The sequence below is a fragment of the Littorina saxatilis genome, linkage group LG7 (genome assembly GCF_037325665.1).
Source record: "Littorina saxatilis isolate snail1 linkage group LG7, US_GU_Lsax_2.0, whole genome shotgun sequence".
NCBI lineage: Eukaryota > Metazoa > Mollusca > Gastropoda > Littorinimorpha > Littorinidae > Littorina > Littorina saxatilis.
In genome coordinates this window covers 16,101,179-16,125,301 of record NC_090251.1, presented here as the reverse complement: position 1 = coordinate 16,125,301, position 24,123 = coordinate 16,101,179, and the positions used below count along the sequence as shown (strand labels likewise).

General features: G+C 44.8%; 2 protein-coding genes across 2 annotated transcripts in view; one reads left to right on the top strand and one right to left on the bottom strand.

Moving 5' to 3' along the window:
• LOC138970797 (cysteine--tRNA ligase, cytoplasmic-like) overlaps positions 1 to 5,208 on the bottom strand; it is a 173,912-nt gene extending 168,704 nt beyond the window's left edge. The window contains exons 1-2 of the mRNA XM_070343332.1: positions 5,122 to 5,208; positions 3,603 to 3,694 (exon numbers count right to left, since the gene is read on the bottom strand). Of these exons, the coding sequence (XP_070199433.1) occupies positions 3,603 to 3,694; positions 5,122 to 5,137 (108 nt within the window). The 5' untranslated portion in view covers positions 5,138 to 5,208. The remainder of the gene's footprint in view (positions 1 to 3,602; positions 3,695 to 5,121) is intronic.
• Positions 5,209 to 5,254: 46 nt separating this feature from the next.
• Positions 5,255 to 23,800, top strand: LOC138970796 (eukaryotic translation initiation factor 3 subunit M-like). The gene is made up of 9 exons (XM_070343331.1): positions 5,255 to 5,371; positions 7,141 to 7,279; positions 7,612 to 7,753; positions 9,783 to 9,906; positions 11,057 to 11,151; positions 19,710 to 19,893; positions 20,359 to 20,440; positions 21,357 to 21,500; positions 22,671 to 23,800. Exons 1-9 carry the CDS (start codon positions 5,330 to 5,332, stop codon positions 22,892 to 22,894), a joined length of 1,176 nt encoding a protein of 391 aa, XP_070199432.1. The 5' UTR covers positions 5,255 to 5,329; the 3' UTR covers positions 22,895 to 23,800.
• The last annotated feature ends 323 nt before the right edge of the window (positions 23,801 to 24,123 follow it).

Below are 24,123 nucleotides of genomic sequence, written 5' to 3'. Positions count from 1 at the left end.
CGTGGGATCGTCAAACTTCCATGTCTCTACCAACTCTGCCGCATCCTCACCTGCGACAGTGAGAAACACTGCCGTTTGAAACTCGGACTTTTCTTCACTCAACCGTGACGCAATCGAATAGTTCACCCACTGCCTTTTCCACTTCTTCCACTGGGACTCCAAATTGTCTTTCGCCGTGTGGAAATCTAAACTCCCCGGCGGTTTCAGTCCCGCTCCCGAAAACCGTTTATCACGAGTAAGCTCCCTTTGAGCTTGCTCGGCGTTTTCTACCATCTTTCGCAAGTTTGAATACAGTTTTAAACACTAATGAAGAAGCTGACACCATGTAACGTTAGTGCATGTCTGTAACAAACCTCTCACACTGGATAATGTCAACAAAGACGGTATTGGAGTTTCTCTTGACTCTGGTTTATTCCATGACACAGCGTCGCCATGCTCCTCGCATGCGCCCCCTATGCATGACGGTCACACAACGTCTTATTAGCCAAAACCAAGCCAATATCGTATCACCCTGTTCGTTTTTTTCACCAAACGAACCGAACGCCAAGGCCCACACTAAGTCCAAGGGAAACAACCCCTGCTTGTCAGATTGTGAACTAATCCTAGCAGAGTTATCTCAATCATATTTCTTGTACAGCTGGCAATGCACGTTTCCGGGAAATGGGCTTGAAAGCGCACAACAATACCAACAAAAGGGTGAAAGGAACCAGAACAGCACTCTCGCTTTATTACATGCCTGCTGTCGGCTCATGCAATAAGCCAGGCAGTGTTAATACCCACATTAAAAGTGCCAGCTGTTGCTGTCACTATAGGCTGTTGAAAAAGCTCAAAATCATGTGTAAGATTAAAACTCAACCCAGAACGAGCGTTTGTAGGCCACACAATTGTGTAGCATGATGAGAGAATGATGGTTGTTTCACAATGTTCAGAAATCGTGCGAAAAATAAACAACAAAATTAAGGAGCACAACAACAACACACACGCGCACACACACACAAACAAATTCACCACACACACACATTCATCACAAACACACACATATATATATACACACTCACACACACAAAGAGTGAATGGCTGTTGGGCTGAATGCTGAACTATGAAATAAATTGAACGCTTGTGCTTGCCTTTGTGAGTGTCTGCTTGTGAGTGTCTCTGTGGAAGCCCTGAATCTGTATACAGTGTATATATATATATGCAAATAATAAAAAAATTGGTGTTGCGTGCATTTCAAAGAATGAAAGTGCAACAAGATCAAAATAGAATTATCAAAAGTTTTGAGAATGTGGTAACACATTCACACAGTAAAACCATGAAAACTTTTGGTATTTGGTATATCAGCAACAGAATGGTGCTACCTAATACACCGCAAAGGTTCTGTGAAAACCAAACCTCAACTCTGTAAATCCAATGCTTCATGTGATGATGATTCTACTGGACATAAGGCCAACAACAAAACAAGAAGGGCAAAGCCCATACGACTCACATGCTTTACACATTTTTCCTACCAAAATACATGTGACCTTGACCCAAGGTCAAGGTCATCCAAGGTCATGCAACACAAAGCTGTTAATTCAAGACATAGGAAGTACAATGGTGCTTATTGGCTCTTTCTACCATGAGATATGGTCACTTTTAGTGGTTCACTACCTTATTTTGGTCACATTTCATAAGGGTCAAAGTGACCTTGACCTTGATCATATGTGACCAAATGTGTCTCATGATGAAAGCATAACATGTGCCCCACATAATTTTTAAGTTTGAAACAGTTATCTTCCATAGTTCAGGGTCAAGGTCACTTCAAAATATGTATACAATCCAACTTTGAAGAGCTCCTGTGACCTTGACCTTGAAGCAAGGTAAACCAAACTGGTATCAAAAGATGGGGCTTACTTTGCCCTATATATCATATATAGGTGAGGTATTGAATCTCAAAAACTTCAGAGAAAATGTGAAAAATGTGAAAAATAGCTGTTTTTTAGGCAACATTTATGGCCCCTGCGACCTTGACCTTGAAGCAAGGTCAAGATGCTATGTATGTTTTTTGGGGCCTTGTCATCATACACCATCTTGCCAAATTTGGTACTGATAGACTGAATAGTGTCCAAGAAATATCCAACGTTAAAGTTTTCCGGACGGACGGACGTCCGGACGGACGGACGGACGGACGGACGGACGGACGACTCGGGTGAGTACATAGACTCACTTTTGCTTCGCATGTGAGTCAAAAATAGGTCTGTTTCCGGTAACATCGCGGAAAAAAATAGGGTCGGTCGGTCGGGATGGTTTTTTTTTTTTTTTCCCCAAAAAACCATATTTTTACGTTATTTTGCAAAAAACCCACATTTTTTTATTTATTTTTTTTTCCCAAATGCCAAAAAAAAGTCTAGGGTCGCGCGAAAAAAATAGGGTCGGTCGGGTTACCGTGAACAGACTATTTTTTTTTTTTTTGCCTACTGACAAAAATAATTTTTCTGCACAGCTAGGTTACCATTCCCTTCACCCCAAAGATTTCCCTGAGGTGCAGTGGAACCTCCTTTTAAAGACTTTTAAAATTCTGAAAAAAAATGATGTCTTACAAAGGAAGGAATCTTAAAATGGAGGTGAATTTGCACAGGTTCTGAAAATAAAATCTGAGAAAAGATGGTCTTGAATCGGGGGGTTAGTTGGTTAGTGAGTTGTTGCTTTTTGGGTCCAGCGGACCATAATTATAGGCCAAATCAGGACCCCTTGAATCGGGGGATCTTAAAGGGAGTTCCACTGTACTGCGTTGCTCTGTCAGGTCAAAAAGAAAAATATGTCTGTTTCCGGTAACATCGTCGAAAAAAATAGGGTCGGTCGGTCGGTGTTTTTTTAATTTTATTTAACTTTTTCTTAAGTTTTGTTAACGTCTTTTTACGTGGTTTTTTTAAAACGCTTCCTTAGTTTACTTACAATTATTTAGCACATGTTTTTGACCTAGATATATTGAAACTAAATAAAGTATACTTGACTTCATTTTTTTTGTGGTTTTTTTTGTACGAAAAGCCCAAACAATTTTTAGGCTCGGCGCTTAAAAATAGGGTCGGTCGGGTTACCGGAAACAGACATATTTTTCTTTTTGGCCTCACGGAAGACTGGACAACCAAATATCACTGGTTGTGGGTGCAAAAGGAAAACCTTGTCATGATGTATCTTTAATAGCAGGCCTTCAAAGACTGTGGGTGACATCACAAATTCACATCAGTGCAACTTCAAACGCACAACAAAGATCACTGCTTGATGAACTGGAATAAATGTACTTCAGTCTCAAAGAACGTTTCTGGAAAGTTCAAAAAGTCTACTGAGCAAACAAATTTAAAGAAAGGGTACAAACTCAAACAGACAAAAAACAGCTCACAGACAGAGAAATGAAGTAAACTCAGAAAGGAACACAGACACTGATCACACATACACACTAATTACACCCACACATGAAATGCACGTTTTCTACACTGGACTTGGACAAACTTGACAAGCTTCAAAAATACTTACAAACCACATTACAAAATTAAAATGACAAACAAACACATAACTAGAGACAAACAAAAGAAACATTTAATAATGGAAATGAGAATTTCTACCTTTTGACGCGTGAGACTGTTGTACAGCTTGAGCTGAACAGTCGCATCGTCCGCTGGAGCCTGCCAGACGGGCTGAGTTCTCTTCCCTTTAGCTGCAACAAGTCAACAGTTTTGCAACATCAGCTATTGCTTCTTTCGTCTCAGCAACAAGCTCTCAGCAACAAGCTCTCAGCAACAAGCTACGGAGTACTGGCAGCTACCTTGTAAGGTACATCCATTTTAGGTACGTACTTATTGATTTGTGTGTGTGTGTGTTTGTGTGATGTATTCCTGCCTAGGTCGTTAGCAAATAAAATATAAACTTTTCCTTATACTCTCTGAAATAGATTTACCAGACAAGAAGTATTTCAACAAAAAAGCATTGCTATCATTCAAGAAGCACGCTCTTTTTCTTTCCAACTAACTATATATTTTAACAACACTATTTGATACACCAAAAACCTGATAATTGATATTTCATTTTAAACTTCACATTTTCCCACAGCATATAGTCTTACAGGTATCCATTATCCACCAAGAAACACAGCACTGATGTCAAACACACAAATAATCCAGATGCGACACGCTGTTAGAATCCAAACACTGTACGTGTTCTTCACTGAAGTCAAGAAAACTCAGGTACATCCAACAGAATCAAAGTCCCCCACAACTATGAACAACAGAACAGCAGTCCCCAGCATTTATAGTGCCAGAAATTTCACAGGATTGCATCAGCCACTGATAAATTATGATGATTTTTGTCTGAAATATCTCTAGCTATTTACAGTGAAAGTACAATTAAGTAGCTTCTAGTCTAAAATAGTACTACCGCATGCTTGATGAATATTTTTTTGCATCTTCAGCGCTTTCATAGATATTAGCTACATATCCTCCAGGTCTTTCCCTGTAAAGCCCCAGATTAAACCTCTTGATACTTCTTAGTCCAAAATCTGCCTGTATAAAAAAAAATAAGGAAGTATTTTCAGGAACATAAATTTGCACTGATAAAAAGTTTGCTCACAGTTGCTGAACTGAGCAGTGCTATAGTGCCAGATTTTCATGTCTCCATCAGTCAATTGTGTACACACAGACACACACACAGACACAGACACACACACACACACACACACACACACACACACACACACACACGCGCGCGCCTGTGGTCGCTAGCACCATGACGTTATGTGTGGGTCTTCCCGGACGCAGAAAATCGGTTGATCATGCACGTTCGTCAAAGTTTAAAAGTAAAGCAAAGTGCTCAAACAGCACAGGCCAAATTACATAAAATGTGTCAAAGAATCATGATTTTAGCATTACTTTACTCTTAAACGGCCAGTTGAAGTTAAGATAAAATCAACAGGTTTTCCGTCAACTTTCGATTTTCACTGTTTTGTAGTGTAGCAGACGCTTTCAAGATTGAATACAAAACTAATCGTCTGCAATGAAGACACAAGGACAGTATTGGTGTATGACCAAAACCACAACTGAAGTGTATTAAATGTTTCACGATAGTACCGCCAGATTGTTTCATTCATACCTGTTGAATCTGCCATCTCGAAAGTAACTTTCTGAAGTAATACACCGTGTTGGCCACGCAATGACGAAACCGGTAGTAGTACAAAAGCCTGCGAGTAAGCGCGCCTGAATTCTACTTTGTTTCCTTCCCTTTGCAACAAGCGTTTTCATTGGCTGATTAAAACACTCGGGATTTCCGGTGTGTTTCTTGCCAGCATTTATCAGCGAAAATGAGTAACCCAGTATTTATCGATATTGCAGTTCCAGATCAGGTACAGATTACCTTTCCTGTCTGAATTCTTGTTGTCCAATATTCTTAAACTGTTTTCAAGCCATAGACATTTCTCAAAGTCTGTACTTTTCCCAGGAAATAACCAGATCTTTGTCGTATATAAACACGTGTTGTCGGCATGGCTGCTTTCCAGATGGTCTCAGGACGTAATTTATACTGCTAGATTTGTCAGCTGTCTTTTGTTAGAAGTATAGATTCCACAACGTTTAAGTTTAACACCTTAGTTGATTAATTTAAATGTATTCGTATGAAAACGTGACTCAATAAGACCTTTTGGCACTTACTGACTTAGGAACAACTAACATTGATTAGGCTACATTTAGGCCTAGATGATTTACAACTAACTTACTAAGTGGTAGTACATGTACTTTTATTCGAATTCGAGAGTGTCCGTACATTAGTTTAGTTTGTGGGTACATAAGGTGTAGGCCGTAAGGCCCATAATCGTCCCATCAATATTTTGCAACATTTGCTTAACATGTTCAGGATACTTAAAAGTTAAATTCATGTTCAATTTACTCATCAAATTCAAATTTCATTTTTAAAATTTGGATATTATCATCCAACCGGTTTTTGAAGGAGTTAACAGTTTGTGCTCTTTTGACAGAAGGTGCAAGTGCATTCCAAAGGGGTGCAGTTCTGTTAATGAAAACATTTTTCCTCAAATTTGGTTTGCTATGTTCAATATCTTTTTCCGTTGGGGCTGACTCTAAAACTAACGTCTGATTTTCTAATTTCATTAAATAATCCTTCCCAGGGTTTCTCTGGCCAATATGCATCTCTTTGCATTTTTACACATTAAAATTACACATACTTCTTCTTCTTCTTCTTCTGCGTTCGTGGGCTGAAACTCCCACGTACACTCGTGTTTTTGCACGAGTGGAATTTTACGTGTATGACAGTTTTTACCCCGCCATTTAGGCAGCCATACGCCGCTTTCGGAGGAAGCATGCTGGGTATTTTCGTGTTTCTATAACCCACCGAACTCTGACATGGATTACAGGATCTTTTTCGTGCGCACTTGGTCTTGTGCTTGCGTGTACACACGAAGGGGGATAAGCCACTAGCAGGTCTGCACATAAGTTGACCTGGGAGATCGGAAAAATCTCCACACTTAACCCACCAGGCGGCCGCGGCCGGGATTCGAACCCTCGACCTTCCGCTTTGGAGGCCGACGTCTTACCACCACGCCACAGCGCCCGTCAAATTACACATACGATATTACTATTATTTGTATTATTACGCAAAACCATTTCATTTTCATTTTTTTCATTTTCATTACTGCATTTTGCAGGGAGATACAACTACAACTTGTCATGGTCTTGCATGTGATTGCACCGTTGTTGAATAGTTCTTGCGTGTACCTTATGTTTGACATACACTCTTAATGCAGAAGGCGTCTAATGGAGCCAATAGTATAAGTAGTGGGTAATACTAATAGACCTTTTCGGCATCTGAGCTGCTCTCATGAGATATCCGCGAGACATGCTCTTTGTTATGCTTCGAATGTCGCAAGAACTATATATGATCATGATCATCACGATATATAGCCATACAACATGCTGAGCTATGCTTTGTAGTTTGCGAGAGCTTGGGAATGTAGAGAGAGTCGTCTTCAATCGCAATCTCACTGTTCTTGTGGCTGAGAAACAGGTGATGTGTTTTGGGAGTGACAGGAGGTGACGTAATAGTCATTTAAAATTAAATATCATGTTTTACTGGTTTTAATTTTTTTCTCTTTTTTTTCAGACCCTGGAACTCCGTGGCTACTTGAAGTCACTTGGAGCAGAAATCTCAGAAGAGAATGCCGACTCAGGAATCCTCACAGACTTGAAGAATATTGTAGAAGCCAGTAGCATATGCTGGAAAGAGATCAACAATGAGAGTGGTATGGAACTTCAATGATGGAACACGTAGAATGACTAACATTAACACAGTAAAAACTGATGGAACACGTAGAATGACTTAAACATTATCACAGTAAAAACGAGTCATTGAGTATTTGGAAGATGTGCCAAAATGTCATGGCTAGAAATATTTCACAAAAAAAAATCCTTCTTACTGGTTAAGGGTATGGTTTTTGGGGGGTAGAATTGACATTGTTTGACATTACCCATGTGTTGTTTGGGTAAGCTGATTCTAATTTCCCTCCTTTAACCTTTTTCTTCTATCAGGGATGATGCTTTGGTTGCACGGTAATGGTTGCGTTTTGTTTTGCAGATATAGAAATGGTGTTCAATGGAATCATCACACTCATCCTGGTGGTGCCGGAAGCAGATGCGGAGAGCGTAGTGACACTCTTCTGTGAGAAAGTCGGCAAAGCTCCCTCGGGTGACAAGAAAGCCTCCAGCAGGCTCAGAATGTACGTCTAGTTGGGCTTAAAGGCACAATCCTTCCAGTGCAACACGATTCAACTGACTATCTCAGATCTTGCCTGGCTTTAAGTACATGGACATTGGAATAAGACCATCCCTCCCCTTGGACACATTCCAGGAATCAGCACCATGGTCGCTCTCTGTGCAGAGTGGACATTTTGGGATAAAAAGCAGTGTCTGTAAAAAAAAAATCCATAAAAAAATTTCCCACTCTCCCATGAAGCAAATTTTGGTATTTGTTCAAGGGGGGGGGGGGGGGGGGTCCAGGTAGCTTTTACCCTTGTAAAATCCTTACTAAGATAGCGAGCCTAACTGTTTTCCGCCAAAGGACTGTGTCTTTGATTTTGAATTGATCGCTTGCCAGATGTTGACATTTGTACGATTTGTTGCCAGCACTTGCTACTCTCCTGGCTGATAGGAATAGAGGACAGGTATGGCGTAAGCACTGAAACTTTTTGGGCCTTCTGTTTGAATACTGAGGGTTTTTCTTATATACCTTGCTTTCTGATATCTTGTCCTTCTGATGTTTCAAATTCACCTGCATTTGAACAACGAACACCTACCTTTCTCTAAATTTACAGCAGTTGACACTGGCAGCATACTTCACCATAGTGCAAAGCTAATAGTGGCATGCATCACGAAAATCTCATCAAGGCCTCGAGTCTGGTGTGGGAAATCACTGATGCAACAGTGATACCTGTGTAAAAGGTGATCTTGTCCTTTTCATCTGGACTGGTCGCCTGATCTGATGGGTGACATGCATAATTTGGTCAACAGTGGCATCTTTAGCATTTAGGTTGTGGTAACAACGTAAAAGCATACAATGGCTTCTGGGCAGATGGTTAAAACTAGGCATGACGCAAGAAAGTTGGACTGGAGTTTATCAGTAAAGCATTTTTTCATGCCTTGCTGATGAACCTGGCTTCAGTGAATGAATTCGACAGTTATAGTCAAGTGAGTTAGATAAACAGATGTTTAATTAATTTTAATTGTAATTCAATCAAGTTGGCGTTTTAATGAAACAGATCCTGTGATTGGTCAGAATGCCCCAACTCATTAAAAATTACCGGTCATTAATTGTCGATAACCACTCGCTAAAAAAGCCATTAACCACCTGCTGGCGAGGCGCATTGATACAACCTCAACTAGTCTCGGTTAGCTTTGAGGGTCATTTTACAAGTAGGAAATATGAAGGCCAACGAAATACCGAGACCATCAGTTATGCGAAGTGATGACGTTGAATACGTGACGTAAGTTGATGCATGAATTCTTCCGGACTACATCAGTCAATTCCAAAGATAGCTTTTGTGATGAAAAGAATGTTTTAGAGTCCTGTCCAGAAACCCGTCAAAAAAGAAGGGAAAATGTATGTGAAAGAAAACAAAACAGGAGCAGGGTGATAAGATAGGAATACTGAGACCTATTTCTTGGGACTTGACCCTTGGAGGTATGTGGTATGTGGTATGAAAGTAGTGTGTGAACAGAACATAACCAATTCTGTCTGTCGCATGAAAGCAGGAAAGAGATCGTCGTCAGATTGAATTACAATAACATTAACATGCTTCCATTTGAAACTTCTCGGTCTTCATCGTGGATTGACGCCCTCCCAAAGTCTAATTGAAGCCCTCCGTCGTGTCCGCGTCCGTAAGTGGCAGGTGTCGCTTCGCTCCGTCGGGCTTCAATTAGCTTTGGTCGGGCGTCAATCCACGATGACGACCTTGAAGTTTCAAATGAAAGCATGTTAATGTGTAATTAATTGCAGGCTGTACAGAATTTGGTTGACAATCTTGATGACATGTCTCCCAAAGGAGCAGTGGTGCTCCGTGGTACCATCAGATGAAAAACAGAATTTTGTGACTTCTTCGTCTGTGTTCATGGGCTGAGACTCCCATGTACACTTCTGTTTTTTGCACGTGTCAGTTTATACTTGTATGACCGTTTCAAACCCGCCATTTAGGCAGCCATATACTGCTTTCGGGGTGAATGTTGTAACAAAGTGTTGATGTGTTGTTGCAGGCTGAACAACCTGTTTGACAACCTTGATGCGGGGTCTCGCAACAGAGCCGTGGTACTGACCAGTATGGTGCGACTGGCCGGTCAGACTGACCTGCTGTCCATGGTGCCCACAGATGTAGACAAGGTCAGTTGAGGACAGATGATACAGTGGAACCCCCCTTTTAAGACCTCTAAAAATCTTTTTAAAAAATTAGGTCTTAAAAACGAGGGAGTGTTAAATTTGGGGTACATTTACAGAGGTTTTGAATGGAAGTCTGAGAAAACAGGGTCTTAAAAGGGAGGAAGTCTTAAATTGGGGGACTTATAAGAGGGTTTCCACTGTAGGCGTTTGAAGTGTGTCGGTGGATATTTTGTTTTCGTTGTTGAAAAGAGATAGATATATGCAAGACAGTGGTCGTACAAGACCTCGTATCTGATTCTGATACTTATCAGAGAGTCAGGTATGAGGTATCCCATACTGAGTTAATATGCTAGTGTGCACCTCTAGAAAGACCAAACCATAATAGTCATGCCGATAGGTTGCCACACTGAGTGCTGTTCAGATCAATGCTGCTGTTCTAAGCACAGATGTGGCAATTGTGCTAACTTCCTTTTTACATTTAGTCAAGTTTTGATTTAAGGTTAGGAGAGCATGTGTGAGACTAATACCGTTAGCAGGATACTTTTTTGCTCCTGTTTAACATCTCACCACGTGCAAGATCAACGTTGTGGATTTCCAAGGTGATCAGTATCACATTGCTGCTCCACCATTTCACCCCACAGACACAAAGAATCCTTACTAACGCATGGGTCTGAAGAGAATAAAGTCTTGTGTTAATCTCAGATTTGTTAAAAAGAGACTTGGAATAAGCGGCTTGAAAAAAGACAGCAAGTGCAACTGGCACTTTGGCAAGAATCAAGAAAAGTCAAGTGGGGAGTTTTCTGGTCAAAGGGGGAACAACTCTGTAGATTAAGGTGATTCAGAGCATCTGCTATGAAGCATCAGAGTGCAGCAAGTTTGTATGGGTGTGTTTTGAGGGTGGAAATGTGAGTGTTTTTGTCTTTTGGTATTGCTGTCTTCAATTATACTTAATCCTGTAAGTGCTAACACGAAGCATTTAGCAGCTGTTGACTGTGCTGGTGCTTTGTATTGTTTTCATATCATTTGAATTTTAAGCGACCAAACTTTCTGCAGCATTTTTACGTATTTTACTAGAAGATGAGTTTGCTAACTGCTTTTTGTTATTCAACAGTGAATATTTAATGTATGATGAAAAATGTTTTTGTTTTTTTAGATCCGTACTTGGAACACCAAGTGGGAACTGAGCACAGCCAAGCTGCAGAACCTGTACAGAACTCTCTACGATGCTCTGGTGGAGTGCAAAGCTAGGTTGGTATTTTATTTCTCTCTGTCTCTTTCCCTTCACCTCTGTCTCTCTCTCTTGTCTCACTCACGTGCACACTTTTCCAGGTTTAGTCCTCTCTGTCCGTTTCCCTTTTAATCTCACTCTCTCTCTCTTATATAGCCTGACCACCCCTCGTTTTCACCTCTCTCTCTCTCTCTCTCTCTCTCTCTCTCTCTCTCTCTCTCTCTCTCTCTCTCTCTCTCTCTCTCTCTCTCTCTCTCTCTCTCTCTCTCTCTCTCTCTCTCTCTTTCTCTAACTTTTTCCCCTGCAGTATGGATGTGATGCTTAATTCATCTCTATCTTGAAATTTGCACTGTCAAGTAATTAAAGGCATTTGCTGCAAGTTGGCATACACAGCTTAGTGTTAAGTTACGCTCATCACAGAAATGTAGTTGTAAGCTAGGAAGTATGTACTTTCCTCTTGGCTGAGTGCTTTATTTTGTCTGTGAATCTCGGTGATATGAGAAACAAAGGGACGTAAGCACTCTAAATACATACAATGTGTGCAACAAGAGTGAGTGAGAGTTATGCGAAACCAGTCTCCTGGCACCTGAGAGAATAAGAACTGAATTCTTCTTCTTCTGCGTTCGTGGGCTGAAACTCCCACATACACTCGTGTTTTTTGCACGAGTGGAATTTTACGTGTATGACCGTTTTTTACCCCGCCATTTAGGCAGCCATACGCCGTTTCAGAAGAAGAAGAAGAAGAACTGAATTGAACAAGCGACTTTCTTTTCTTTTTTTTAATCTCTGTAAATCTGTGTCTGATGCATCATGAAAATCTCTCTCCAAGGCTTTAAGCCTGGTGTGGGAAATCAGTGATGCTATAGTAAACACCTGTTTAGCTCTTCACCTCCATGCTCTTCTGCTGTGGATGGTATTGTGTGTAAACAGGCAACAACTGTAAACACTTTTTATTTGACTGTCCACTCTATACGAATGTTAGAAGAACAAGAATTTATTTCGCCATATAGCATAACAGCCATTGGTATTTGTCCTGGTGTGGAAACACCCATACATCCATACACTCCCTGCATAACGTCAAAAGGCTAACAACAATGGCAAAAAGTTGCAGTAAAGAGCCACTACTATTAATATTTTGCCAGATTATGATAATATTACTGTTTCTTGTGACATGTCCTTGGATGAAAACATAGTGTTGTTTTATCCGATTCAGATATTTATATTAGACAGCAAACGTTTTTGTTAATACTGTATGTTTAGTGATTTTATTAGTAGAACATTGAATTGATCTGAAGTGGATGCTCTCTCTCTCTCTCTCTCTCTCTCTCTCTCTCTCTCTCTCTCTCTCTCTCTCTCTCTCTCTCTCTCTGGCCTTTCTTCCTGCAGTATGGATGCGATGCTTCTCTTTTACAGCGTACAGTTATAAAAAAATTAATATACATTAACTTCAAGTTGGCATACACAGGATAGTGTCAAGTTACACTCGTCACCGTAATTAAATTACATATTCTTACTCCGAATCACATATATAGCAGTTGACACCGTCTGGTATGCTAAGGTACTGAAAGCGCTACCCATCTTTAAAGTAATTAAAGGGAAGCAACCCCACACCAAAAAAGCTGGAACTAGCATATGGTAGTGAGCTACCCCCTGGGAGTTACCTCCCATTAGCTACTTCCCATCCCACGCACGTGGCTACTTCATTCCGACTTCAGCTGTCCTGGTGAGAGGTCATTGAATTTTCTGTGCGCTACTGTGGCTGCCTTGTGCTGTTTCGTTCACCTGCCGGCCACGTAACTCATCTTGTCTCCCGTGCGGGCGCCTGTTTTGGTGAGCTCGTTCTGTATTTTTCTGTTTTCGAACTTGTGCGTTGGTTGCTGTCTGTTGTCCTTTGGACATTGTTCGTCAGTAACCTGTTGTGCTTTCGCCATTTTGTTTACAGTTAGCTTTGCTGGCTTGTATTTTGTGGCGTGTTCACTGACGCTTGTGCATTGTGTGTTGCAAGCTTGGTTCGTTTTTATTTTGCTGTAGTTACTGCTTAGCTGTCCGTTAGGACTTTCGTTTTCAGTAACTTTTTCTGTGAAATTTTTTCGCTTGTTTCTTGTTTGTTGTTGGTCAGCATGGCAGACCAGGATAAACGTAAGGGTAAAGGAGACATTAAGGGCAAGATTAAGCCCAAGTCCTCTAGCTCTAAGCCTGTTGTATTGGTGTCAGACGCTGCACGCAACACAATTTTGTCAGTGCCTATTTCTCCTCCGCTTTCTAGCACCCCCGTTTGTGCTAGTTCTACTGTTGTTTCTGCGCCCTCTGCTTTGTCGGCGTCGGACCAGGGGACGATTGTGTCCTCTCTCTTGCAGACTCTTGTCCCGGAGATTCGCTCTCTGGTACAGACAGAGATGCAGCGCTCGTCTACTCCAGTTAGCGCTGCCGTTCCGGTTTCGGGGGGGGACACTCAGTCCCTCTCTTCCGGGAAGGTTTCTTCTGTTTCCGCTCCTCAACTTCCTGTCTCGGGTGGAGACGTTACAAGTAAGTTGAACCGGTCCTCTTGCTCTCGTGAAGCGCCTGGACAGCCCCGTGCGGGCAACGGTTCGTGTGCGCAGGGTCACTCCCTGCTTTCGGCTGGCGGCAGGCCTCCTCTTGTAGAGCAGGACTCTGTTAGCCAGCAGCGGCGACCGTTTACGGTTACTGCGCTTCCGGCTCCCGCCGGAAACATAGGTCCCCCCACGCTTGCTCGCAATGCCAGCCGCGATGGGATGGATCATGAGCTGGCCTACGGGCTTCACGGCTTCCGGCCGCAGTTCGTGCATTCACCGCTTCCGCCCCCGGCGGTTATGGTGTCTGCATTTCCGGCTTCGGCCGGACACGCTGTCCCTCTACCGTCCACTTCCTCTTGGATGGCGGAGAGGGAACAACAGCGTGATGCTTTTGCACTTCCGGTGCTTCAGCACGGACGGTCGTCTCTTTCCTCTGCTGAGGTTTTGACTTCCGCCCAACCACATCCGGCGTTCTCGGACGGTGTTCCGGTTTACCCTCTCCCTACTGGGCAGGGTTTAAACCAGGACGATGTTCGTGGGTACAGGTTTCCGGTTTCCGGTCATCCAGAGTACCCTTCAGCCACTGTGGTTGATGACTACGGTCGTTCTTCGCTGATGGATCAGTCTGAACTGCAGTCAGTGGTCAGCGAAGACACCCGTACTGTGTTTTCCTCTCAGCTCAAGTCCATTCTTGACTCTGCAGCCGAGGTGACTTCGCGGTATTTTGCAGAAGGTGTAGCGACGTCCGCTACTTCCGTTTCGGCGGCGCCTTCAGCTATGGCAGACTTCCTGCCGGATAAGGATGACGCTTCCTCCTTCCGGTTTGTGGAATCTCCGTCTGTCTCATACCACCTGTCCCAAGTTCTGGTGCACCCGAACAAACGGAGCAGTGGTATTCCGGTTGAGCCGTTCCCTCTTCTGGCACCTTTTGGGCCGGTTCCGGAACGGGCTCGTGGTTGGCTTGCGGATGAAGGGCAGTCCTCTTCCTTTGTGCATTCTGCACAGAAGAGGATTGCTTTCCCTGTCCGTAGCCGCAACCTCACCACTTCCTTTGCTCTCCCGCGTGCCATCTTACCGGTGACGCAGGAGCTGCAGGCTTTGCTTGTCAAACCAGTCAAGTCTGACTCGGTTGTGCCAGTGCGGGAGGGTACTCTTATCTCCCTGGAGGAGATCGGTCGTCAGCTCTTGGAGCTGGCTTCCATCTCCGAGACGCTGGTGCGGGCACTGTCTCGGTCGTTGACCGACTCTCTTGTCCCTTTTTCCCTCAGTGAGGAGCAAAATGCGGATGATGTCTCCTCCCTGCTTACGGCCCTGGCGAAGGTCAATGAGGAACAGACTCGTCTCTCCTCTTTGCAATACGCGCATGCGGTCTTGACAAGGAGGGAGTTGTTTCTTGCCAACTCTCAGTTTGCCGATCAGGCTACCAGAGACACACTACGTGTGTCTCCGGTTGTAGAGGGATCGCTGCTCGGCCACATGGCGCTTGTCGCTCGGCAGGCAGAGATTCAGTCCAACAAGGACGCTCAGTTCCTGGACATGGCTCTACAGGGCGCGAAGCAGGCTAAGCCTTCCCAGCAGGGGAAGTCTCAGCCGAGTTCCAAGCCCAAGCCTGCTCAAAAGAGGCCTGCTCAGCAGAGCTCTCGAGGTGGCAAGAAGAAGACAGTGTCGGGAAGGGGGCGTGGCGGCTCTAACAGCAAGCCTCACCCCCAATGAAGCGCCCCCGGTCTCACCCCCCCCCCGCCCTCCACTTTGGTGATGGCGGGGGGCCTCTCCCGGGCACTCACCCATTGGATGGTCTCAGTAGACAGCCAATGGATAGTGGGAGTTGTGAGATCGGGCTTCCGTCTCTTATGGCGGGAGGAGAAGGCTCCTCTTTCCCGACATCCGCCACGCTTCAAGCCCCCCTGCTCTCAGGAGGCAAGATCCGTTCTGCAAACGGAAGTTGCCTCCCTGGTGCAGAAGGGGGCAGTGGAGAGGGTCCTGGACCAAAGCTCCCTGGGATTTTACGGGCGCCTTTTCGCCGTGCCCAAAGCTTCAGGGGCGTGGCGTCCGGTCTTGGACTTATCTTTTCTCAATACTTTCTTGAGAGAGATAAAGTTCAAGATGGAGACGCCCGCCAAGGTCAGAGACTCTCTCCGCCCAGGAGATTGGGCGACCTCCATAGACCTGACAGATGCATACTTTCACATCCTGGTGCATCCGTCCGACCGGAAATGGCTTCGTTTCCGGTGGGACGAGCAGGTCTACCAGTTCCGCGCCCTCCCTTTCGGTTTGTCGCTCGCACCATGGATTTTTACCATGGTGGTCCGACAGCTGGGCGCTCTGGTGAGGTCTCAGGGTATCCGCCTGCGGGTTTACCTGGACGACTGGCTCGTTCTGAACCAGTCCCAGGCAGGCTGCACGCAGCATACCCAGACGGTTCTTCGGGAAGCCCACTCGTTGGGGTTCTCGATCAACGCGTCAAAGTCGGAGCTGACCCCGTCGCAGACGTTCACCTACTTGGGGATGTCCTTCGACACGGTCGCTTGGACTGTCCGCCCCTCTCAAAAGAGGGTGGACAAGCTCCAAGCTCAGATACGCTCGACTTTGCCCCTCCTGCAGGCGCCCCTTCGCTCTCTTGCCTCCATCTTGGGACAGATGGAATCCATGGCTCTGTTGGTCCCTCTGGGTCGGGTACACAAGCGTCCTTTTCAGGCAGCTCTGAAGCCGTTTGTGGGCTCGACTCGGGTGGATTGGAACGTCCTCGTCCCTCTCCAGGGATGGTTCCAGTCTACCACCCTCCCGTGGTTGGACACGGAGTGGGTGTGCAGAGGGGTTCCGATTGCCTTGCCTCCCCCGGACTTGGACCTGTTCACGGACGCGTCCTTGCTGGGGTGGGGGGCTCACACGGACCTACACACGGTGTCAGGTCTGTGGTCGGTGGAACAGAGCCAGTGGCATATCAACCGGCTGGAACTAGAAGCAGTAGCTCTAGCTCTCACCCGGTTTCTGCCCTCCCTGCAGGCCAAGCATGTTCGTCTGTTTACAGACAACACGACAGTGGCAGCTTATATCAACAAGCAGGGAGGCTCGCGGTCCCCGTCTCTCTCGGACAGGACCTGCGAGGTCTTGAGGTGGTGTTACCAACACCGCATCTCGATCTCCGCCAGGTACCTTCCAGGGAGGCTGAACACTCTGGCGGACGCTCTCAGTCGCTCCGGCAGGGTGCTTCAGTCCGAGTGGACAGTCACTCACGGGGCACTGCTTCGCCTTTGGACCCAAGTCCCAAAGCCTCTCGTCGACCTGTTTGCCACCAGGTTCTCGAAGAGGCTCCCGGTGTTCGTCTCGCCATTCCCGGACCCTCAGGCTTGGCGAGTGAACGCTCTGGACATTCCCTGGACGGGTCTGGAGGCGTACGCCTTTCCGCCTTTCCCATTACTCGGCCGAGTAATTCGAAAGGCGGAGCTGGAGGGGCCGGCCCTTCTACTTCTGGTCGCGCCCCTCTGGCCGTCGCAGGACTGGTTCCCAGACCTGCTTCGGCTCGCCCAAGGTCCTCCCATTCCTCTCTCTCTGCGAAGAGGGGAATTAGTGCAGCCCCGAACAGGCATTCCACACGAGGAGCCCAGTCTTCTGAAGCTTCACGTGTGGATGTTGTTCGGGACTCACTGAGGCGCTCTGGTGCGTCTTCTCCGACGCTGGACTTGGTGGGCAGCTCCCATAGGGCTTCCACCTCGTCCGTATACGCCTCGCACTGGAGGGCCTGGGCCTCCTGGTGTTCCGCTAAAGGGGTGGTTGCAGTGGCTCCTCGCTCTATGCAGGTCGCCAACCACCTCTCGTTTATGTTTTCGCAGGGTGCCTCCGTCTCCTCTATGAGGGTCCGGCGCTCTGCGATCTCTGCTACTCTCAAGCAGATCGGCCGATCTGTTCAAGTGGGGGGGGTGATCGCTGCTGTCATTAAGGGCGCTGCTCTCAAGGAGGTCCGGTCTCGTTTGCCCGCTCCTAAGTGGGACCTGTTCCTTGTTTTAGCGTTCTTGCGGTCCGCGGAATTTGAGCCTTTGAGCGAGTCGAGTCTCTACAATCTCACTCGCAAGACTCTTTTTCTGGTTCTTTTGGCTACGGCCCGACGGGGTAGCGAGGTCCACGCTCTGTCGGGTCTGCCAGGTGACATTTTGTTCGAGTCGGACGGCTCAGTATCTCTTCGTTTCCGTCCCGACTTCCTGGCCAAGAATCAGGCTCCGGGGCAGGCCTCTCCGTTGGTTCGCGTCAAGGCCTTGACCAACGCGTTGGCTCCGGATGACCCTGATTCGGTCAACTGTCCAGTTAGGGCCTTACGTCTGTATTTGGCTCGGACTCAGCCGGTTCGTTCCTCCTCACAAAAGCTATTGTTTATCTCTCTTCTCACTTCAAGGGAGAAAGACGTTTCAAGAGTTACGTTGGCCCGGTGGGTGTCGTCCCTTATTCGGCAAGCCTACAGTTGGTGTCACACAAGTGGGGGGGGGGCTCAGCCTGCCTTTCCCCTGGTCTCGGCCAGAGCCCATGAGACTAGGGCGTGGTCTTCGTCTTTGGCCGTTCTTCGCTCGCAACGGCTTGACGAGGTGCTCTCGACGGCTTACTGGCGCTCAGAAGATATTTTCATTAATTACTATCTTCGAGACGTGGCTGCACTCAGACAGGATGGATCTCGCGGTCTACCTGCCCTTATAGCAGCCGGCCAGTTCCTGTCCAGAATGTGATGGTGAGTTTGATTTATTTCTTGCCCACCGCCATGTTGATGTTATCTGCTATATATGTGATTCGGAGTAAGAATATGTAATTTAATGGAAAATTTCTAAAGTAAATTTTCATTTCATTAATATACTTACCCGAATCACATATCGAAGTCCCTCCCGCCTGCCCCGCTGTTTGTTTCGGTTTTTCTCTGAGCCGGAATGAAGTAGCCACGTGCGTGGGATGGGAAGTAGCTAATGGGAGGTAACTCCCAGGGGGTAGCTCACTACCATATGCTAGTTCCAGCTTTTTTGGTGTGGGGTTGCTTCCCTTTAATTACTTTAAAGATGGGTAGCGCTTTCAGTACCTTAGCATACCAGACGGTGTCAACTGCTATATATGTGATTCGGGTAAGTATATTAATGAAATGAAAATTTACTTTAGAAATTTTCCATTTAGTCGTAAGCCAGGAAGTGTACTTTGCTCTTGGCTGAGTGCTTTATTTTGTCTGTACATCTTGGTGATATGAGAAACAAAGGGACGTAAGCGCTCTAAATACATACGACATGTGCAACAAGAGTGAGTGAGAGTTATGCGGATCCAATCTCCTGGCACCTGAGAAAATAAGCATTGAATTGAAAAAGCGACTTTCATTTTCAAAAAATCTCTGAATCTCAGTGTTTGATGCATCATGAAAATCTCTCTCCAAGGCTTTAAGCCTGGTGTGGGAAATCAGTGATGCTATAGTAAACACCTGTTTGGTTCTTCACCTCCATGCTCTTCTGCTGTGGATGGTATTGTGTGTCGAACAGGCAACAACAACAACATTGTTTAAACTTGAATTGTCTCCCAATTTTGATAGCATCTGCTGACCACTTGACTTGTGTCTGCATGGTCCGAACTGTGTTTTCAACAATTCTAATTCCAACTGAAATGTCATGACATTTTGTGTTTAGATTTAATCTTGAGTGAATGTGGTGTTACTGCATTGTATTTAACACCTTACAAGTCACCAGGTGTGTTGACTGTAGCATCAGCTGGTGTGGTGTTTTTGTAGGCTACATAAAGGTGCATGTATCTTTGACAAGTGATTTGTGGTTGCAAGTTGAAATATATAATGGTCGACCTAAAAGAAAAACTGTGGGGCCCCAGCAGAGTCCCTGCAGCGAACTGCAAACTTCGTCACGTCAACAACCTTGACAGTGTAGCATGGCAACGGGAACGCAGAAGAAGAAGAAATATATCTTCTGTCTTTAAAAAAAAGGTTTATCTTGGCACTTCTACACATGTAAGCATTATTACACATTACATATGTTTATCCTATGCCCTGATGAATTCCCATTGTCTTCTCCTTGTAGTGAGCAGGCAACGAAAGTGATGATTGAACTGCTGGGGACATACACAGAGGACAACGCATCTCAAGCGCGCGACGACGCTCACAAGTGTATCGTGACGTGCCTCGCCGACCCCAACACCTTTCTCATGGATCACTTGTTAGCACTCAAACCTGTCAAGTTTCTGGAGGGAGAGCTCATTCATGATGTAAGGAATTTTAATTTGTCCTTGTGTAGGCATTTTAGAGGGGGGGGGGGGTGTTTGGTCTTTTGAGTTGACCCCCCCTATGGCTGCTGCTGAGTCTAAGCTTAGGTTTCTCATTGAAAACTAGGATTTTAGACAAAGAGACATATGAAGAATAAGAGTGGTCACTTAAACTTGAACTGAACCTAGCACTGTGTCATTGAAAGTGTTTTCATGAGAGTTGTAAGTTTCTATACAAGGGAAGTCATTCTTGCTGGATGTGTTATTACCGTTCTTGCACACAATGGGTCTGTTACTTTCATTTTAAATTTAGACATAGTCGAACCCTAAAGCCGGTCTCCTGTTACTTTTATTGAAGCACTCAAGAAAGAATCGGATGTTCATGTGTGTAAATCATTGCAGGACATGTATTTCGACATCTTGTGTTTCATTTTGCGAAAGTGACTTGAATTATTTTACTGTTTACAGCTGCTGTCCATCTTTGTATCTGGGAAGTTGTCACAGTACCAACTGTTCTACAAAAACAACACAGACTTTGTTCAGTCATTAGGTAAGAATTCTTGTGAATTTCAAGGCATCGTGTCGGTCACTTGATTTTAATCTCAAAAGAGTGTTTTTTCAAGGTAATCTCCACTTCTGGTTATGTAACTTGAAATACTTTTAGACCCTCTACAAAATTTACGAAGAGTTCTAGTTCACCCCAAGATGCAACAAATAACTGTAATTTCTGTGGTTGTGTTTGTGAGTGCAGATCATTAAACATCTGAGATGTCTCTGTGTATGCGCATGCTTGAATAGGGAAAATGCACTTAATTGCGTGTAGTTTAAAAGAGTGTATAGTCAAAACACAAAGATAGTTAGTCTTCTTCTTCTTCTGCGTTCGTGGGCTGAAACTCCCACGTACACTCGTGTGTGTTTTTTTGCACGAGTGGAATTTTACGTGTATGACCGTTTTTTACCCCGCCATTTAGGCAGCCATACGCCGTTTTCGGAGGAAGCATGCTGGGTATTTTCGTGTTTCTATAACCCACCGAACTCTGACATGGATTACAGGATCTTTTTCGTGCGTACTTGGTCTTGTGCTTGCATGTACACACGGGGTGTTCGGACACCGAGGAGAGTCTGCACACAAAGTTGACTCTGAGAAATAAATCCTCGCCGAACGTGAGGACGAACTCACGCTGACAGCGGCCAACTGGATCCAAATCCAGCGCGCTACCGACTGAGCTACATCCCCGCCCTAGATACAGTGGAGTCCGGGTACAACGAATCTCAAGGGAGATGCATTTTAGTTCGTTATATCAGTAATTCGCTGTAGTTAGTTAATGGAACGTTTTAATTTTGGATTGTTTTTGGAAGAAAGAGTTCATGTTTAATGCAAGGGTTTGTTGTTAATTTTGGATTGTTTTGGGTAAATAAAAAAAAGGGTTCATGGTTATTGCAAGGGTTTGTTTCTCATCACGTAGGTTTGAACCACGAGAGCAACATGCGTAAGATGCGGCTGCTGACCTTCATGCAGATGGCAGAGTCGAGAAAGGAGATGGACTTCGCTCTCATCCAGGAGGAGCTGCTCCTCGGCCCCCAGGCAGTGGAGGAGTTCGTCATCGATGGTGGGTTTTATAAGTTTGCGTGCATGAGAAAGTGCCTCAGCGGGTTGGAGCCAAGCGCTGGGTCAGATTGGTTAAAATTGAGATTTGTTTGAAATACGACCAGTGCTGGGTTCCAAGCCACCTGGGCATTTTCTGGTTATGGATTTATTTTCAAAATGTTCTTAACATCAGCGCTAAAAGTCCAACAAATGGTGTACTCACCTTTGGCTAGTGATTCTGAAAATATACTAGCCAGATAGCAAACTTTACTAGCCAAACCATCAATTTGTTTCAGCAACTTTACTCGCATTTGGCGAGTAGATGAACATTTCTACTCGCCAGTTACATTGTTGTACTCGCCATGGCGAGTGAAATAATCGCAACTTTCAGGCCTGAACGTGAAGTCTTTACCCAATTATCAAGAAAACCTGGTGGGATTTTGTGCTGAGAGAAAAAGATTGATATGTTACACATTCAGATTAAACTAGCCTATTTTTTTCCGTAAAAATATGTATGTTTTGCTTAGTATGTCTCCACAAATGGCTGGAGCAGTCTATCATTCTGAAGGTGTGATTTGATTTTGTGCCACAAGAAAGTGATATAGTAATTTGTAAAGTTTTGTTTTTAACTATGTACGCCAAGGGAAGTAACCACTCCACTGCCATACATATGGTTAATGTCATTTTTGTTCTGTCACTCTGCACTCTCTCCTCATATACCTTTGTTTGATGGGAAGATGAACATGAGAAGATCGAATCCAACTGCTTTTCAGAAAGGCGTGCTGAATGATGTCAGCCGTTGGCAGATTAACAAATCTTCATTCAAATCGCAGTAAACTTTGCCACCATTTTGGCGTGTCGAATATTTTTTACAGTGGTTGGAAGATGACACCAAGGACTGCCTTAGACTTTGACAGATTTCTGGTACAGTGGAACCCCCCCTTTAAGACTTCCTCCATTTCTCAGACATTCTGTTCATAACCTATGTCAATTTACCCCCCTTTTAAGACTCATTTTTAAGACGTGATTTTCGCAGAGTCGTGGTGGTCTTTAAAGGGGGGGTTCACTCTACTTTCATATCCACTTTTGCAAATTTGCTGACAAAATCTTTGCAATGGTTCCTGACAGAGGTCATTGTATGTCTACCTTTGTACACTCTTTTACTGAAAAGAAAATTGCCTTCCCTTTTCAGTGCTGAAGACAAAGGCAGTGAACGCCACGATCGACCAGATTCAGAAGAAAGTGGTGGTGCTGAAGACGACGCATCGCACGTTCAGCAAGCACCACTGGCAGCAGATTCGTCAGCGCCTGGCCGAGTGCGACAAGAACCTGAGCACGGTGGAGGCCCAGCTCGGCACACTGGCTAACATCAAGATACAGCAGCAACAAATTATGGCCACACCGGCCCAGTCCTAGTATTGTATTGTGTGGGTAGGGTTGAATATTTTTTTGTGGGGATGGGGTTAGCACTTGCAGTTGCATGTGGACATTTTAGGGATGAATTCTATTCAGTATTGTATCGTATGGATAGGGTTGTATTTTATTGTAGTGATGGGGTTAGCACGTAGGGTTCCCATGTGGAAGGGGGTTGTATTGTATTATGGGGATAAGGTCAAGCATGTGCAGGTGGGCCATGTGAATAACATGTGAGTTGCCATCAGTGAGCTTTGGAACCAGCTTATGATGCCTTAGACTTCTAAGCCATAAGCACGAGGGAGGTTTTAGAGTGATGGGTGATGGAGAGTTTGTAGCCTGTACTTCTGCATCAGACTCAAAATTCACCAAATTCAGTTGAGGCTCCCATTTGAAGCAACATTATATTCATCATTGGACTTCTGCAGCAACAGCTTACGATGATTTAGACTTCTACAACATCAACATGAATCAGGGTGGGGTTGGATCGGTGATGGAGGGGGAGAGGCATTTATTGGGCACAATTGCCATCATTCATCTTCACCATAGCTTCTGACGGTTCAAACTTCTTACAAATCATAGAAACTAAGGTGCGGAAGCGTGAGTGAAGTTTGAGGCAGAAGGGCGACGGGGGGGTTTATAGCTCATACTGGATTATTTTCCAGCATCAAGTTGCATACAACTGACACTCCATGGATTCACCTCTATTTCTCTGGGGTACATTGTGCAAACATTTTGATGTTGAGGTTGTTTACAAAGTACATGCAAGATTTTTACTAGGTTCTCATCTTGTATAAATCAGAACAATTTGTGCCCAGTAACAGGTAAGACTGTTCCAACTTGAGAATTTAAAAAAAAATGTGAAAAAGTGAATGTTGGTGGTGAATCATTAAATTAATCAAACTTTAAGCTCAATTGTTTCTGTGTTTTGTGTTACACGGTGTGAGCGTGAAGCGAGTGCATGCAAGCACGTCCGAATCATGCACAACCACGACAAACCAACTTGTGATCTTGTTGCTGTGTTTGATGGTGTGAGCTTGAAGGAAGTGAATGCAGACACGTCCGAATCATGCACTACCACGACAAACCAACTTGTGATCTTGTTGCTGTGTTTGATGGTGTGAGCTTGAAGGAAGTGAATGCAAGCACGTCCGAATCATGCACAACCACGACAAACCAACTTGTGATCTTGTTGCTGTGTTTGATGGTATGAGCTTGAAGGAAGTGAATGC